A 15504-nucleotide genomic window follows, 5' to 3' on the forward strand; every position below is an offset into this window, starting at 1 on the left:
CGATTCCTTCGGAGGAAGGTTGCCGCCGCACAGGTGCAAGCACTTGGTTCGATCGGGGAAGAATAACGAAGAAGACGGACGGGAAAAGCTAGGAAGAAAGAGTGAGAGGGGGGGAGGGAGGTAGAGACGGAGGTATTTCGTCGGATCGATCGAGGTTTCGAGTTTATTACCGACGCCAGTAGTAAGATAACACCGACGAGAGTGATAAAGAACATCCTCCGCGCTCCCAGAATCGCGGAGTTATGGAGAGCCGTCTAGTCTGACTGAAATTTTCCATTCCGGAGTTCTATTCAGGATATGCACTGTGCTCCCGTTACGTGACGATTATAATTCAAGATCGTGAAGACAAAGTTACATGTTTTTATATTGTTACACTCGAGGTTTGTGTAACTCGAAGGTTATTTTATAACAATCTAATGTTAATCGCGATATTAATTTGGATTGTGAAATGACAGTTTCAGATTAAAATATTTTAATATTTTATGCCTGTTATAAATACACGGGAGATAATTTTTACAATCAAACGTAACGCCCACAATTGTACAGATAAGATCGTTGCGCATCACAGAGTAGAAATCGAAAAAGAGAAAGAGCTGCTGACTCTAATTCGCTTTTTTCGCAGTGAATCCGAATGCAACGCACGATAGTGAAAAATGGTGAAATTTGGCCTCGAAATACTTACCGGATGCTGCCACTCTCGACACGGCAAAATTGACAAAAACGGGGGAATTTCACGGACGCGCGATCTCTGAGGTAAAGATTCAGAAACGTTCTTACTCCCGATAAGAAAGAAGGCTGCGCGTCGCGTGACGATTGGTAACTTACTTTTCGCGTCTCACTCCTTTTTTCCCAATGGAGCCCTCGCAACAATTACATTTATGATAAAATTGGTGCCTGGATTATTTGGTGTTAGGTTCCTGATAACTCGTAGAAAGAAACACATTCGTAAACTCACGATAATTATTGCATAACAATTGCACAATTAGGTACAATTAATAAATATAAATTAATATAATTAATATCATGAAGCAGCATGAAAATGATCATAATTATTGCACAATACTCGAAATACTATGAAAAAATTGGTAGTTGGACTATTTGATGTTGGTGGGCCGCTGATAGCTCGTAGAAAGAAACACTTACATTCGTAAACTCACGATAATTATTGCATAACAATTACACAATTAGGTACAATTAATAAATATAAATTAATATAATTAATATTATGAAGCAGCATGAAAATGATCACTTATATTTATCAATAAACGAAAATGATTTACAGCTCAATCCGCATGTTTAAAGTGGTCGATTGAAAACATAAGCGAACTACAGTCCCCGTTTACATGCTCGGGCAATGCGAACGACGTAGGCGACAGCGATCGTTATGCAAATTTATAGACGCGTCCGTATAGCCGCTGAAATTTAACGGGAGATTTAGCTTCTGGACGAACGAAGCACTCCACTCGCAATGATTCATGTCCCACTTGCGTTCGCCTCGTCCGTCCCGTCCGGTGGATGGTGCGATTATGCAACGTGTCCATTCTTACGTACGTCTCGTGAAACCCGAACGTAATTGGAGAGCCGCAAACAAATACGCGTAAAACGCGTATCTGTACACGTGCGGCCATGAAGGGCTGCTGGCTTCCTCTTCGACGTGGCTCGTCGTTTACGAGCCAATAAAGCAAACCCAGGTTGACCAGGGGTCTCGCTCTCCCGTCCAGTCTCGGCTTCCCTTTTACTGTTCAAGACATGTTCACGATTGCGTTAAAAGTCATTGCGGGTCGATTGTGTTCGCCACGCATAAAACTCGCTCTCGTGTCTCGTCCAGCGTTTTCGATGCTCCATGCCCGTTCTCTCGCGAGGTCTTTCAATATTCTTTACGACATAAATGTGACGTTAACAGGATAAAAGTTCACTTTATCGAGAATCAATTCTTTTCACGACAGCATTATTGTAACGTGACATATTTCTTTCTGTGTCTTGAAGCGTCAAACTAGACAAACTTCCAAAATATCATTTGTGTTCTTATATTTATAAGTGCTATCGCACGGAGCTCGCCTGATCACGTGCTAAGCTTTCATGACGTTTTTTTATTAAAATTGAATAGAATTTATTTGTGGTTTTACCATTACATAATTTAATTTAACATGTTTATGGTTTATCCTTTGTTTTATCAATTTAACCACAATTATTGATTTTTTTATCGACAGTTTTACCACCTTTCTTCTCGTGTAAATCAAATTAAACTCTTTTTGTTTCTGATTATTTTAAAATCTTTGAATTTCGCAACTCGAAATTGACAATATGAGACCAGAGAATCGAGTTCCACAAGACCATTTGATCGTTGACGATGACTCGAAACGAGTCGAAACATCCGATGTTTCTGTAAATAACACAATTTTTTTTAATAAGTTATTTGCACTTTTTCAAATATCAGTTAGTCTGTATTGTATAGTGTAAAAAAAGTATTAAAGTGTGTTGAAACAACATGCATTAAAGCATGTTAAAGCGTTTCCACTTTTAACACACGAAACTGGCAGGTTAAATTAACAAAGTGCGTTTTATAACCCACATATGTGTGTTAAAAGGACACACGTATTTCATGTGCACGGAAGTGTTTTTTTTTTTAATACACATAAACACTTTGTTAATTTAATCTGCCAGGTGTGTTGAAAGTGGATATACACTGTAACATGTTTTAAAGCGTATTGTTTTAACACATCTCTTTTTACAGTGAAAAAAGGATTCGATTTACAATTATGAAACTTAACCGCACACATTTATCCATTCCTTGAAACATTTTGAATTAAATATATAATTTGAAAATTAAAACAATTTTTAACGATTTGTTAATTACATTATTTTACGTACACGTAATTGCGAACTGTATATTGAATTTGAAAACCGAAATGTTTCCATGTTTCAATTTTAACGTTCAAAATGGATAGTTTTCTGAATTTCCTAAGCACGGGATACATAACTATGGCATACCGCTCGTAATGGTTGACATAGAGCAGAGCTCTTTGTGCTTTAGAGACGTAATTTTTGGTGTGCACATGTACCACAAGGTTTACCGGAGATTTTTCCAAAAATGGTGAAACATATTGACGGTGCATCACCATATAAACTTTTACGGGTTTCTTGCACGCGCGTAAAACGTGTATGTGCGGTAGTGACCTATTTTAGGCAATGGCGTCGAAGGTATAAGGCGAGAGTAATTCACGATGCGGGTTCGTTGAGGAAAATGGGAGAGGAAAATGTTGGCGGTGGAAACTACCATTTCGCAATTAGCGACAGGGGGGATCAAAAACCAAGCTTATCTGGAAATGATTCGCAGAGTTCCTTAACTCGATAGCTCCGTATGTCCGAGTGGTGTTCCTAATAACATATTAATTTCGCAACTTTGCGGCGCAACTTGGTTTTTTTGTTAGAAAAATCCGCTTATTTTCTCAAGCAATTTGCGGGTGGAAGGAAGCGCGGCATATTCTATACATTAATTACGAATGTAAATTTTTGACGAAAGAAAATACGCGCAACCGCGTCCGCCGCGAATGAAACTCCGGACGCGATTCCTTTGTCTCGTTCGAGAAAACGGAGGACTAGGTCGCTGCCGCGTCGCGCCGCTGCGACCACGATGATATTTGCCGGTGCGTTCTTACACGGCCCCGGTGTAACTTCCTGGCTTGGACGGTGTCGACGACAAGAGTTAATCCGGTAGCGTTGGCTGGGTTTCGGGATGCGTTTCACGTAGCTCGACTTTGCCGCGTTCGTCGCGTCCCGTCGCGTCGCGTCGCGTCGCGTCGCATCGCATCGCGTCGCATCGCGTCGCGCAGGAGCCCAGCAAGTACGTATTACGCGAATAGACAGCGAAAGAGAAGTACGGACAAAGAGAGGGACACGGGGGAGGGAGAAGGAGGGGCGGCGGTCGTCGGTAGAGAGATGGGCGCGAGAGAGGAGCTTAACCATCGTCCCGTAATATTCTGTTGCTCCGGCGGCAGCGACGGCGGCGGCGACGGCGGCACGGGTAGATGAGAAAGGGCGGGTGTCGGTGCTGACAAAAAATGGAAACTATTTGATCGTGAACCGCCTGTGCTCTCTCTCTCTCTCTCTCTCTCTCCCTCTTTCCCTCACTCTTTCTCTCTCGACGTTTATATTCTCCCCTTGCCGCCACCGCGCTACACCCTCTGACGTGGTACACTCACCTGGCTGCGATCGTGATACACACAGGACGCCTATCGCCGCTGGTAGCGGATGGAGAACAGGAGGAAAAGCGTAGGTGTGCAGTATCGAGAACGGGAAGGGTGGTGCGAGCGGAGGAGGGTGCCGGGCTACTCTGCCGACAGCCGAGCGACTGTGCACACGCCTAAAAGGGTTTTCGTTAGATTTCATTTCACACCCAATTACCTGGTACACACGCGGGAGAGAAAGGGTGAGAGAGAGAGAGAGAGAGAGAGAGAGAGAGAGACGCCGGCGAAGGGAGGAAGAAACGAGAGGGAGAGAGAGAGAGGGAGCGAGACGGAGAGAAAGAAAGAGGGTCGAGGGGACATCGCTGCGCAACGAGAGCGCGGTGTAAAAATATACTAAATGTGGCAGCCACACTATTCCGTCTAGCCTGCACGGCCATGGTTTGACGTATGTCGGAGTATGGCGGATACACCGCGAGCGGGCTCGCCGACGATGATAAAGTTAAATTTCAGTTGGTTTCTTTGCGGCAGTTTGCCACCCGCTATTACACAGTGATATTAGATGTACGTAAAGTGTTCGTTCGTCGACTTCTCTTTTCGTTGGGTAACGCGATGCTACTTGTTGAAAACTAAAACTTGTGATTTTATGAAGATGTTCCAAGTTATGAATGTATGAACGAGTGTTGGATTCATAGTATATATCATTTTATATCGTTATTTATAAAATCTTTGTGGATTATGACATGGATACATGAGAGACAAATTAATACGTACATCGATAAAGTCAAGAGTTTTTAATATATTTTCACATGTGATTAAAAAATAAATTTTATAATGATCGATTATTCGACATACATCGATGTTTATTGTAACAATTTTGTAGGTTTGACTCATTGTCTCGCGAACTTCGATAGTGGCCAAATTTGTACGACGTTATAAATTTGTACGACGGTAGCTCTCTTTTACAACCCAGATAGCTGAATATTATAAGTTTTACAAAAAAATGTTTTTATTTCAATATCGCTCATTTCAATATTGAATTTGACTGGCCTTAAATTTAGTTAACTTTCCGTTGTTTTATATTATGACAGTGGACCATAGTCATATGGAAAATATGGAAAATTTTTTGACATTTTATATAATTGACATACGTTTTCCCACTTTTAAAGGAAAAATAGACAATCTTTGATTTTAAATTTGAACTTGATCAATATTAACTTTTGTAATTTTCGATTATGTTTCTATCACTGCATTCGTATTATTTGCATTAATTATAATTTGATCAATTAAGCTGAAGATGACAAAGTCGAAACGTACACTGAGAAAAAAATGCTGTAATATGAATTAAAACGTAGGTAGCTTGATGCAATTAAACGTCGAACGGGCTATCACTAAAATATGTAATTGATTCAAACTAAATTTTATTCGTTCAATTATATTTGTTATTGCCTTTGCTTTTAATCTTTTGGTTTCATTAATACTATTATTGAATTAACAAAATATTTCTAATTAGACTGATACTGTTGACTCAATAATATTTTTTTCTCTCTGTGTACCTATATATTGTTTCAAGTATTTCTAATTGAAATATATTCTTTTCATCTTTTAATAGCTCGTCTCTTCTTTATGATTCTAAGAAATACATTTTTTAATAGTTAAAAGCGAAGAAATCTAATTATCTCACGAAATGTGTAATATGAGCTTTCGTGAGCATAAACACGGGCAATTTTTGCTCTACTAAAATTTATAATTAAATGCCTTTTTTTATATACATGTATTAAAACTCTAAAAATCTTTTTCTCGAGATGAATCAATGAGTCGACTATCAAGACAATCAAGAATACTTCGCACTTTTAAAAGTAAGCGGTATTAATTTAAGTTTGTTTGCGCATAATCCATTTTTGTTAAGGAGACCTCTGCTTGAGCAGGTACCTATTCTAATCGTCATAAAGTGAGGCGCTTGATTCGGATTTAATGTACGCGTAACGCGCGCTGCAAAATCTCCGGTTACGCCAGCTAAACCGTCTCCCGTTACTGCGTCTTAATTTATGGGTTTCAACGGAGCGATCGAATATCGTGCAATACATCGGTAACATTTACGCCGTCATTAGCGCTTAACATACTGCGTAAGTATCCAAGGAATCCGGCGCGTTCGTTGCAAGAAAAGCGAGAAAGGGGAAAGGAAGAGAGAAAAGGAGAGATAAAGGAACGAGTGCAATCGCGAAAAATTGTATCTTTGGTGAGAGATAAAATACACAAGCTTCGCGAGATAGTGTCATAGAGATCTGTATCGCTCGAGATAAACGCGAGGGAGCCGGCGCGACCCGGCGGCGAATCGATTAACTGTAATTAATTGAATGCTAATTAATATTATGCTGTAGCGAGCGGCCGCGCTCAACCCAATTTGCGGTAATTACTTAATCAACGCGAAGAGAAGTCCGCGTAGCGCCACTCGCGTGATCGGCAATAGATTCGAAACCTGTTTTTCGACGCGACCCGAGATGTCTCTCGTCTCTCGCGAGTTAGCAAGCTGGAATTTCTCAAGTTTGTAAGGCAAGAGATAAAGTCTGAAGAACGCGAGATCCCGCTCTCCTCCATCCCTGTGTTAATGAACCGCCTAATCTTCTTAGCGACGTTGCGGTCACATAATTATACATATGGTATTGCGCAATTATATATGGCGGTATAATGTTATTTCAACGAATACCATAAAATTTTATCATCACCGTAAATGTGCATTGAGGAGTCAGAATCGATTTCGTCAGACAATTAGCGAGCGCTCGGCTGTTTAAACTCTAAGCACTTATGCTTACTTGACCTCGGCGCTTCTGGTAAGATCCCTCGATTCTGATCCCTCTTCACACGCGAACGCGGCAGCGCAAAGGAAACTTCGACGCAACCTGCAAGGATACGTAAATGAAGAGCATGGCGGTTAACCAGATTGCATTGCTCGCTCGATGAACTTGTATATGTCGGCTATTAATTCGAGCTGTTTCACTTTCTCGATCTTGTTGAGAGACTTGCCGAGAACATAAAAAAAAGATATATCGCGTGTTTTGCAAATGAGAAATATAAGTTATCTCCATATGAATATAGATTGTTATTTTTATTATCTCGGTGCGTATCACATTTAACAAGTTATGAGAAAACATTTAAACACTATGTTTATAGAGACTATGTTTAAATGGATGATTACTTAAATAGATATTGCTATCACTTACATGTTCTTTTAATTAAAGCAATATACATACAAATTAATTGCGTAATGTAATAATGCAATAAGTACCTATTCCACAATTTCTAATGTTAATACAGCTTTAATCAAAAGTATTGGGTACTTGGATTTTTTTTATTTTTCTGGAATTCTCTCTCTTTTATTTGTCATTTATTATTTTCTATTGATTATATGCAATTGTTATACACAGATTTATAGAGTTCTTGAAACAGAATAATTATTTATTAATAAGAAACAATACAATAAATAATAATAAAAAGAATTTCTCAAATAAATGAAAAAATATAGGCCTGATATTCTTGTCTGTAAATCTGTTATTCAAAAAATTGTTTTAAAACAAGAAAAGTGTGAATTTAATGAGAACGCGCCCAGAGAAAAAGAATGTTTAAATAGATGAAATTGTTTTTTTAATTTGGTTTCTTTATGTTGAAAAAAATATCTTTGAGGAAAATAAAAATTTATTTGATTTCACAAAATGACGGTTTTAGCTCTTTTTAAAGTAAATTAAACAAATAATTTTTTAATTTAAAGAAAGTATTGACAGAAATGTAAGAAATAATTTACTTGTTTTGATTTTAAAAATATATTTCTTTTATTAAAAAAAAAAAGATTTGCGTTACAGATCCAAACTATTTTTTTAATTCTAATAAAAGAAACAACCAAAAGTTTTCTTCAAATCAAAAGAAATTTTTCTTTAACCATATGGCTATACACAAATTTCTTCGATTCGAACGAATTTTTTTTTATTCGAAGAAACTTTTCTCTGAAAAGTGGGACCATGAATCATTACAAGTTCATCATACATTATAAATAAGAGCTTAAACAGTTACGGTACTTAATTAATCGTTTCATCGTCGTCGGCGCGTTATCGTCATCGGTATTCAACGCGAATATCCACCACGGCCGATCGGATCGATACGCAGCCGGCGTCGAGATGCGGAGCGAAACTCGAGGACGAGCGATTTGTCCGGTCATCTTCTAGGTACAGAGAAACTACGCCGTGAGGTAACGGAGGTAGGATCGTCGAGATAGTAATGGCAGCAGCAGTAGCTGCAGCAGCAGCGCCAAAGGAATAATTCCCCGTGTTTCCGAGGAACGCGTTTCGAATTACCGGCGGATTGCGTTGCATTCTGTCCGTCGCGCTTGGCTAGCGCCGAGCAAATCTAATTCCTTTCGGACTCTCGGTGTCGATCTCTCTTCTTCTCCTTCCCTCGCCCTCTGTCCCCCTCTCTCTCTCTCTCTCTCTCTTTCTTTCTCTCTTTTCAGTCCGGACAACATCTTTTACGTCCTCTCTTTCTTCCGTGCTGCACCTCGATCCTTTTCCATCGTTTTCCACCGGCTTTTCCGTCTTCCTTTATTTTTCTCCTTTTATCTGTCGCTCCTTTCTCGCTTCCGTCCATCTCTTCCGGACGCGCGCGCTACTTCTTCGCCTCGGCGTCTGTCTCCCCGGGGAAGAGACGTCGAATCCACGGACCGATCGCGTTGCGCGTACCTTTTAGCCGTGCGCAACGCGGCTCTTCCTCTCGGGAAATCCATGACTCGAATGCTTGATATTATCTCGATTGTGAAAACTTCGCGTCTCGGCATAGCCAGCGTCGACGTCGCCGGTCGGCGAGTCTCGACGGTGCCTGATCCAAAGAAGAAGATACCTTTGGATCGCGCTATTTTCAAACGATGTATTTCTTAAGACCGAATAAAAGTCACACTACAATCACGTTGGGTTTAAAGTTGGAACGTTAGATTGGACGTACCAATTGGACCACATGATCGATGAGGACTCAAATGCGTCGGGCAAAGAAATATTTACGCTTATTTCTCGCGTTGATGATGTCGAGTTACCGTCTACACGCCACTATTAAGGTCTCTGTGCCGCGTATTGAATATTCTTCGGAGTGCCATTGCGATTTGCGGAAAATATCTTTCGTCCGCGAGCTATGTGATACGTGTTCCCCCAGATTTATAGAGGTAAGGTATCATTGTCGTTCCGCGAAGAGTTATCGATCATCCGGACCGGATTTAAAGGCACGGCGCGCCGGAAGATGTGCTGCGGGAAAAACGGGTGCACGCGTACGGCGTCGCAGCTTGTAACAACAGCGCTATCGATTACCCCGGGGCCCGGGAGCCCGCTGAAAACAAGTGCATTTTCGTAAGACTGCGCTCGTTCTCTATCCGTCTGTTCTATCTATTCGCCCGCCCGCCGACCCATCCTGGGCCAAGCTCTAAGTAAACGGACGCTCCACGACGACGGTACCGGTGCCGTTCTCAGACTATCGTCTCGACTACGCAGAGACGCAACGGCGCCAGAGAGACGCACTCCTTCGATCGGATTCTTCGTCTCCATTTACGTCGCGAGAATTTCTCCCGCCTCTTGTGCATCCCCTTGCACACGTAGCCGCTCGCATCGCTTCGCGGCGATACGGCGACTACGTACGCAACGTTAGCAACTTGGCCACCGCACCGTTCTTATATGAATCAGATCAAAAATCGCCGTGTAATATCTCGCGTGTTCAACGTAGATAAGATATTCATTTCTAAATGGAAGTCTGTTAAAAAATCTTTGATGCTATACAAATCGTTGAGAAATTTCTGAAACTATTGTAATGTAATTGGTTCAAATTGCATAATTAGATAAGCTTGATAATAAAAAAACTATTTAAACAAAAAGAAAAAACTCAATAATTTAAAATTTTTTAATAGCAAAAACTACAAATAGGGCATAACGAGCCAAGCTAGGTAATTGCTATGATATATTAACCAAATATGAATTAACAAAATGTGTATTTTGTTAATGCTGTACAAATTACAATATCATTTCAAACGTTTCAACCATATTAGGTCATCTTCAGTGATTTATAATATGTATTGCGTTAACGATAATAGTAATCTCAAGTTAAAAGAAATATAATTACATTTATTCATTACATATGACACATGACTGTAAAGGCCACTTAACGATGCCTAAACCATGGTATCTGAGATACATAGAAAAATGACAATCAAGAAGTGACGCGACCATGAGAAATTTCTGAGATACGTAGTGGAATGAGAGATACAGTGCGACCGATTTTCAACTCAATTTATTAGATTATGGAATAAATTTTCTTACTCTGAGAGAAATATTTGACAAATAGAAAATGTTTAGTTAAATAGTAATGATATGAATTTTATAATTGTAATTATTAAATATATAGTTCTTTTAATCCAACAATGTAGCCTCAACCAAATTGCTTTCATACAAATATTTTGTTAAATGTAACTAATTATAAGTTTTTGGTACCAGTAACTACAAAAATTATTTGATCACTATTTAACTAAACGTTTGGTAATTATTTCTCTCCGAGAATAATACTTGGATGGAATAAAAATATATAAAAGTGTCAAATGATCAAAACGGTAATCTTGAAGATATATTTATCACAAAAATTATATAACGAATTTGTGCAGAGAGGGCGGCTGCATTGTAGATTAGTAATTCGCAGATATAACAGCTGGCTCTCGTTGCTTTATTATTTGTGTCGTAGCGACACATGATATGTAAACTACCATCGTCCGCTTTATCTAGCTAGCCGGGTGCATTCCATCCGGCTGTGCATTATACCGCGGCCTCCTGGAACAGCGGAGCTTTACGTTTTAGTCGTCAGCGGGACCAACCTGAGCCGGGCCGTTCGCAGGTACCTTGGCTTGTATCTTATACATACTTGCGTAGCCGGAACTCGCGCCTCTTCTCGGAACTTAACCGGCGCCGTTCTGCTGGCGGCGCGTTTTGCTTGGGAGCACGCTCGACCAGAGATCGGGTATCTAATAACGCGATGCCTCGTGGCCCTCCTCCCATGCCCTCATTCATCCTCCCGTCTCGCTTCCCGCGCTTGTCCTCCTTGCCTGTCACACGCGCGAAAGTGATCGCGCATTTCTGATTTCTGAATGCCTTACCCATCTTGAATTGAAAGATTCAGCGCAACAATGATCTCGCCCTCTTTTTAACGAGGTTCGAGTAAACGATATCTTTGCAGCAGGAAGATTATACCTGGAGTATTTGTTCAAGTTTTTAAAGAAACATTTTTGTGATCAAGTATTTTCCAGATATCAGAAAATTTATTTCAAAGTCAAAAGAATTAAACTTGTGCTATTTTTTTCTTAAGTTTTGAAAAGTAAGTTTCGAAGTTTGAGAATCTTTAATTACTTTTTAAGAAGGTATTTTTAAAATTGAGAAAATTAAGCTAAAAGATTTTGTTAAATTAAGAAGAGCGTTAGGAATTTAATACATTTTTTAATGCGTTTAATGGGATCACGTTGAAATAAATGTAATAGCACGTGCAAAATCCGAGAATTACATCGATCTTTTAATAGATTTTCGTAATTCACTTGCGCAATGAAAATCCGACTCGTAAAACACTTCTTAACTATAGTTAACTGTCATTAAAGTTCAGCGATGATTAAAGATTAAAAGAACGATCTCTCTTAAGTGTAACTGCATTAACCTTCGGATGAAGGTTGACCGTGTAACGAATCTCCTTTCTAAAATTTAATGTGTGAAACACAAGAGTATATATAATAATTAAATACGAATAAATTCGTACATGAAAGAAAAAAATTTCATCCTTTTACAAAGATATGACCAGCGTTCTTTCTACGTGCAAGCAATTACGAGTTTTACTTAGTGTCATTAAGATTTTACTCGCTCTCTATTACATATTTAACGAAACGTGTGTTTCATGTACAAAAGTATATTTTTCGCAAAAGACATAAAGATTTATATAGAGGCACGATTTAGTTTAAACAAGTATTAGTTTTATATTATAACGGTATATTTCATATTCTGAAAATAACGAAAGTTTGTGAAATATTATTAAATTACTTTTTCTATGATTGTAAAACTATGACGTAGAAAATTATTGTAGCAGTCTTTACTATCTGTGACATTGAAATTTTCGCCAAGTCACGATCGCCGAGCGTTCGAAGGTTCAACGAGAAGATTGCCCAACCAGACGCCTGTTAAAGTTCATATATAAAACGAGTGAGTCGGTAAATCGAGAAGCGGCAGGTCGCATCCGACGCATGCAAAATCATGGACAGAGTTAGAGGGGGCGCAGACAGTGGACGAGACGGGACAGTGAAGTCGCAAGTGCTGAGTGAAATATGCATGGATATTTTATACACACGTACACACACGTGTGCTACACGGACTCCCTCTCTCTATACAGTGCGAGGCTGCTTCCAGGCGCTGTAAATTTTATCGCCCGGATAAGAGCGGACTCGTAGACGGCGGTCGTAAAGATACTTTACTGTGTATTTACATCCCGACGTAATACGTTACGCGGCTTAATATTACCCGTTAAGTGAATCGAAACAGTCAGATTACTTTACTCGAGCAGCACGTTGCCATGTGAGAGGTAGCGAATACGTCGATTCCTTGTTTTCTCATCGACGTTGCATCAATTATTATTTGTCCACTCATAGTCGCGACATACGATTCGTAAATAATCGGGTATTCGAACAGATGATATAAGTTTAATCGAAATAAAACATTATTAATGTTACTCGGTAGCATCTTTTTTTTTTAGTTAAAATAAATTTTAATCAAAAGTATAGTACGCCTCTCTCTCACGTAATGTGCACGGTGTGTATATACGAAAGTGAGAGGGAGGTAAAGAGAGAATGGGACAGAACGAGAGAAAGAGAGTGGAATATATTACATGTATTCATTCCAAAATGCTTAAGTGAATTAAGATAATTAATATTTGGAGCACAATTTATTTATTACTATTTAACAATTAAAAATTGAAAGTGCGAAATTTAAAAGATTAAATAATTTGTAATGCTTAACAAAATATTTTGTTAAGTTTTTTTCTGATTGATTTATTTCAGATATCGATATTGTCTTTGTTTTTATATTTAACGATATTGCTTGTTTACATATTTAACTGTGTAAATGTAAAGCAGTTTTCTAATAAGGGTCGGTCACCCGATAATAAAAACAGTAGCCCCGAGACGCGTTTCTCGTTATCCCCTCCCACGTCCATTATACATTACAGTTCTACTCTCCCCATACCCACGGATTGTAAATATATCCACGTATACGAGCGTCCCGCGGTTCACGTTGATAGCAATGAACGGAAATACAATTATCGGTGGGAATAAAACGCCGCGGATCGATGACAGGATTCGCGAAAGCGCCGGAGGATCGGACGGGTTGGAATATGTAACGCTATTGCGAGGGGATGGGGACGGTTTGGCGGGTGGATGGAAATCGCAATGTGCACCCGCGGGATGCTCCAGGACGCGAAGCGTTCGACTAGCCATTTGATTACGTAATTCGCGCGGCTACGTAGCCGACGACACCGGGCGGTAGATACTTGCCATTTTTGACCCGCCGCCTCCCCCTCCCCCTCCCTCCTCCTCCCTGCCCGTTTTTCGCATCCGACTCGCGGACCACTCTGCTTAAATCTTTCAACGCATTCGGAATTCAGTGCGGTCGATCGAAACTTGACGTTTCGCCGCGAGCGTGTCGCGACATTTCGCCGCGAGTGCGTCGCGATATTTCTCTTCGAAACACGATAATTCGTTCGCGCCATGGAATTTTTGCGTCGTATCGAAAATTTGACAATCGATAGATCTCGCACGTTGAATTTCATTTAGAATTAGCCAAATAGTAACATTCACATGTCTGACGTTTTTAAAAATGCAAAACTGATTGTATTCCTTGTCGGCCATTTCTAGCTTACAGTTTTATTAAATTAAAAAAAGGAATTGATTTAAAAAAGAGTGCTAAAGAAAAGAGTGCTAAAGAAAATTAACAATAATAAAAAAAAATTTAATCCGTAATATACGAAGAATATTACCATTCATTATTTTTATGAAATAAATGACAGTATTTATTGTCATCAGGTCATTAGACACAAATTTACAATAAATATAAAAAATTGTTTTTCCATGAATAAGAAAACGAAGAGAATACAAAGCGACTTATCTTTTAATCTAATCGTTTGCAAAAATGAGAATGACCGCAACTCTAATCCCGACTTTGAAATCGTGCTTCTCGACGAGAAGCGAATTTACGATTTCCCACTTGGTTCGTCGGGCGTGTGCGTGGTCTCTCGAAAATGCAAGCCCGCAGGCAGACAGGCAGGCAGGCAGGCAGGCAGGCAGTGAGAGGGATATCGGACTGGGCCGCATTCCCGAAAAGCATTTGGCGACGTCGGAGAGAGCGGCTCGATATTCGGGGTGCGGTTCCTAGGTCCGTAGGTCCTGGGTTTGCGTGAGCAAGGGAACGAAGCAGAGAGCAAGAGAGAGGGACAGGCGAAGCGGCCAAGAGAGGGCGAGAGAAAGAGTGAGAGAGATAGAGACGGAGAGTATTGAAGGGACCAAGAGAGACCAGGAGACGTAGAGGGAAGCAAGATAGGAAAAGAGAAGAGAAACGAGGAGAGAGTAAGCGAGAGAGGATAGGCGGCGAGGCGACCGCTGGAAAGAGCAGATACGTGCGTGTTACTTCGTACGCTGGGTATACGTGCGTGCGGGGAAAGGCAGACGTACATATATATACATATATGTGTGTGTGTATGTGTGTGTGTGTGTACCTGCGTGTGTGCGGTATGTCGTAACCAGTGGAAGAGGGTCGAAGAGGCAGCGTGGCAAGAGAGGACCGTGGGGTGGAGGACGAGGAGCGGCGAAGAGCGGCGGGTGGAGGGCGGCGGATGGTAGTCGGTTGGTCGGTGGGTGGTTGGGACGGGTGGGTGAGGCGGATTGCACGCGTTGTGCAGTGCGGTTAACGGCGTGTGCGTTGCGCCGACGGCCAACGACGCTGCTTTTCGAAAAGGGTAGAGAGGGCGGAGGGGCTGAAGGGCGAAGGGGCGAGATGGGTGGCAGGACGGCGGGCGGGGGTGTGTGTGTGGGTAGCAGCGCCAACGGTAGCAGCTATACTGGTAGAAGCACCAGCGTCAGCGTCAGCAGCACGACATGAAAGCACGGAGGACGAAACTCGCGAGAAGGAGCGACTGAGAGAGGGACAGGAAAAGAGGGACACGGAGAAAGAGAAACGGAGAGAAGGACAGGAAGAGGGGAGGAGAGAAAGGGAGAGAGAGAGAGAGA

General features: G+C 40.8%; 1 protein-coding gene across 1 annotated transcript; it reads right to left on the bottom strand.

Moving 5' to 3' along the window:
* Positions 1-946: 946 nt before the first annotated feature.
* On the bottom strand, positions 947-4885 carry LOC120359176. Its single transcript, XM_039455877.1, has 2 exons — positions 4203-4885; positions 947-2383 (listed from the first exon to the last, which is right to left on the bottom strand). The coding sequence occupies exons 1-2, from the start codon at positions 4387-4389 to the stop codon at positions 2268-2270; spliced, it is 303 nt and encodes a 100-aa protein (XP_039311811.1). The 5' UTR covers positions 4390-4885; the 3' UTR covers positions 947-2267.
* Positions 4886-15504: the final 10619 nt, after the last annotated feature.

Source organism: Solenopsis invicta, chromosome 12, assembly GCF_016802725.1.
Source record: "Solenopsis invicta isolate M01_SB chromosome 12, UNIL_Sinv_3.0, whole genome shotgun sequence".
Taxonomy (NCBI): Eukaryota; Metazoa; Arthropoda; class Insecta; order Hymenoptera; family Formicidae; genus Solenopsis; species Solenopsis invicta.

Coding starts and splice junctions, on each gene's coding strand:
- LOC120359176 (XM_039455877.1), bottom strand. CDS start 4,389: ATGAAATCTAACGAAAACCCTTTTAGGCGTGTGCACAGTCGCTCGGCT. Junction 2,384..4,202: donor TGTATCACGATCGCAGCCAG/GTGAGTGTACCA, acceptor TGTTATTTACAG/AAACATCGGATGTTTCGACT.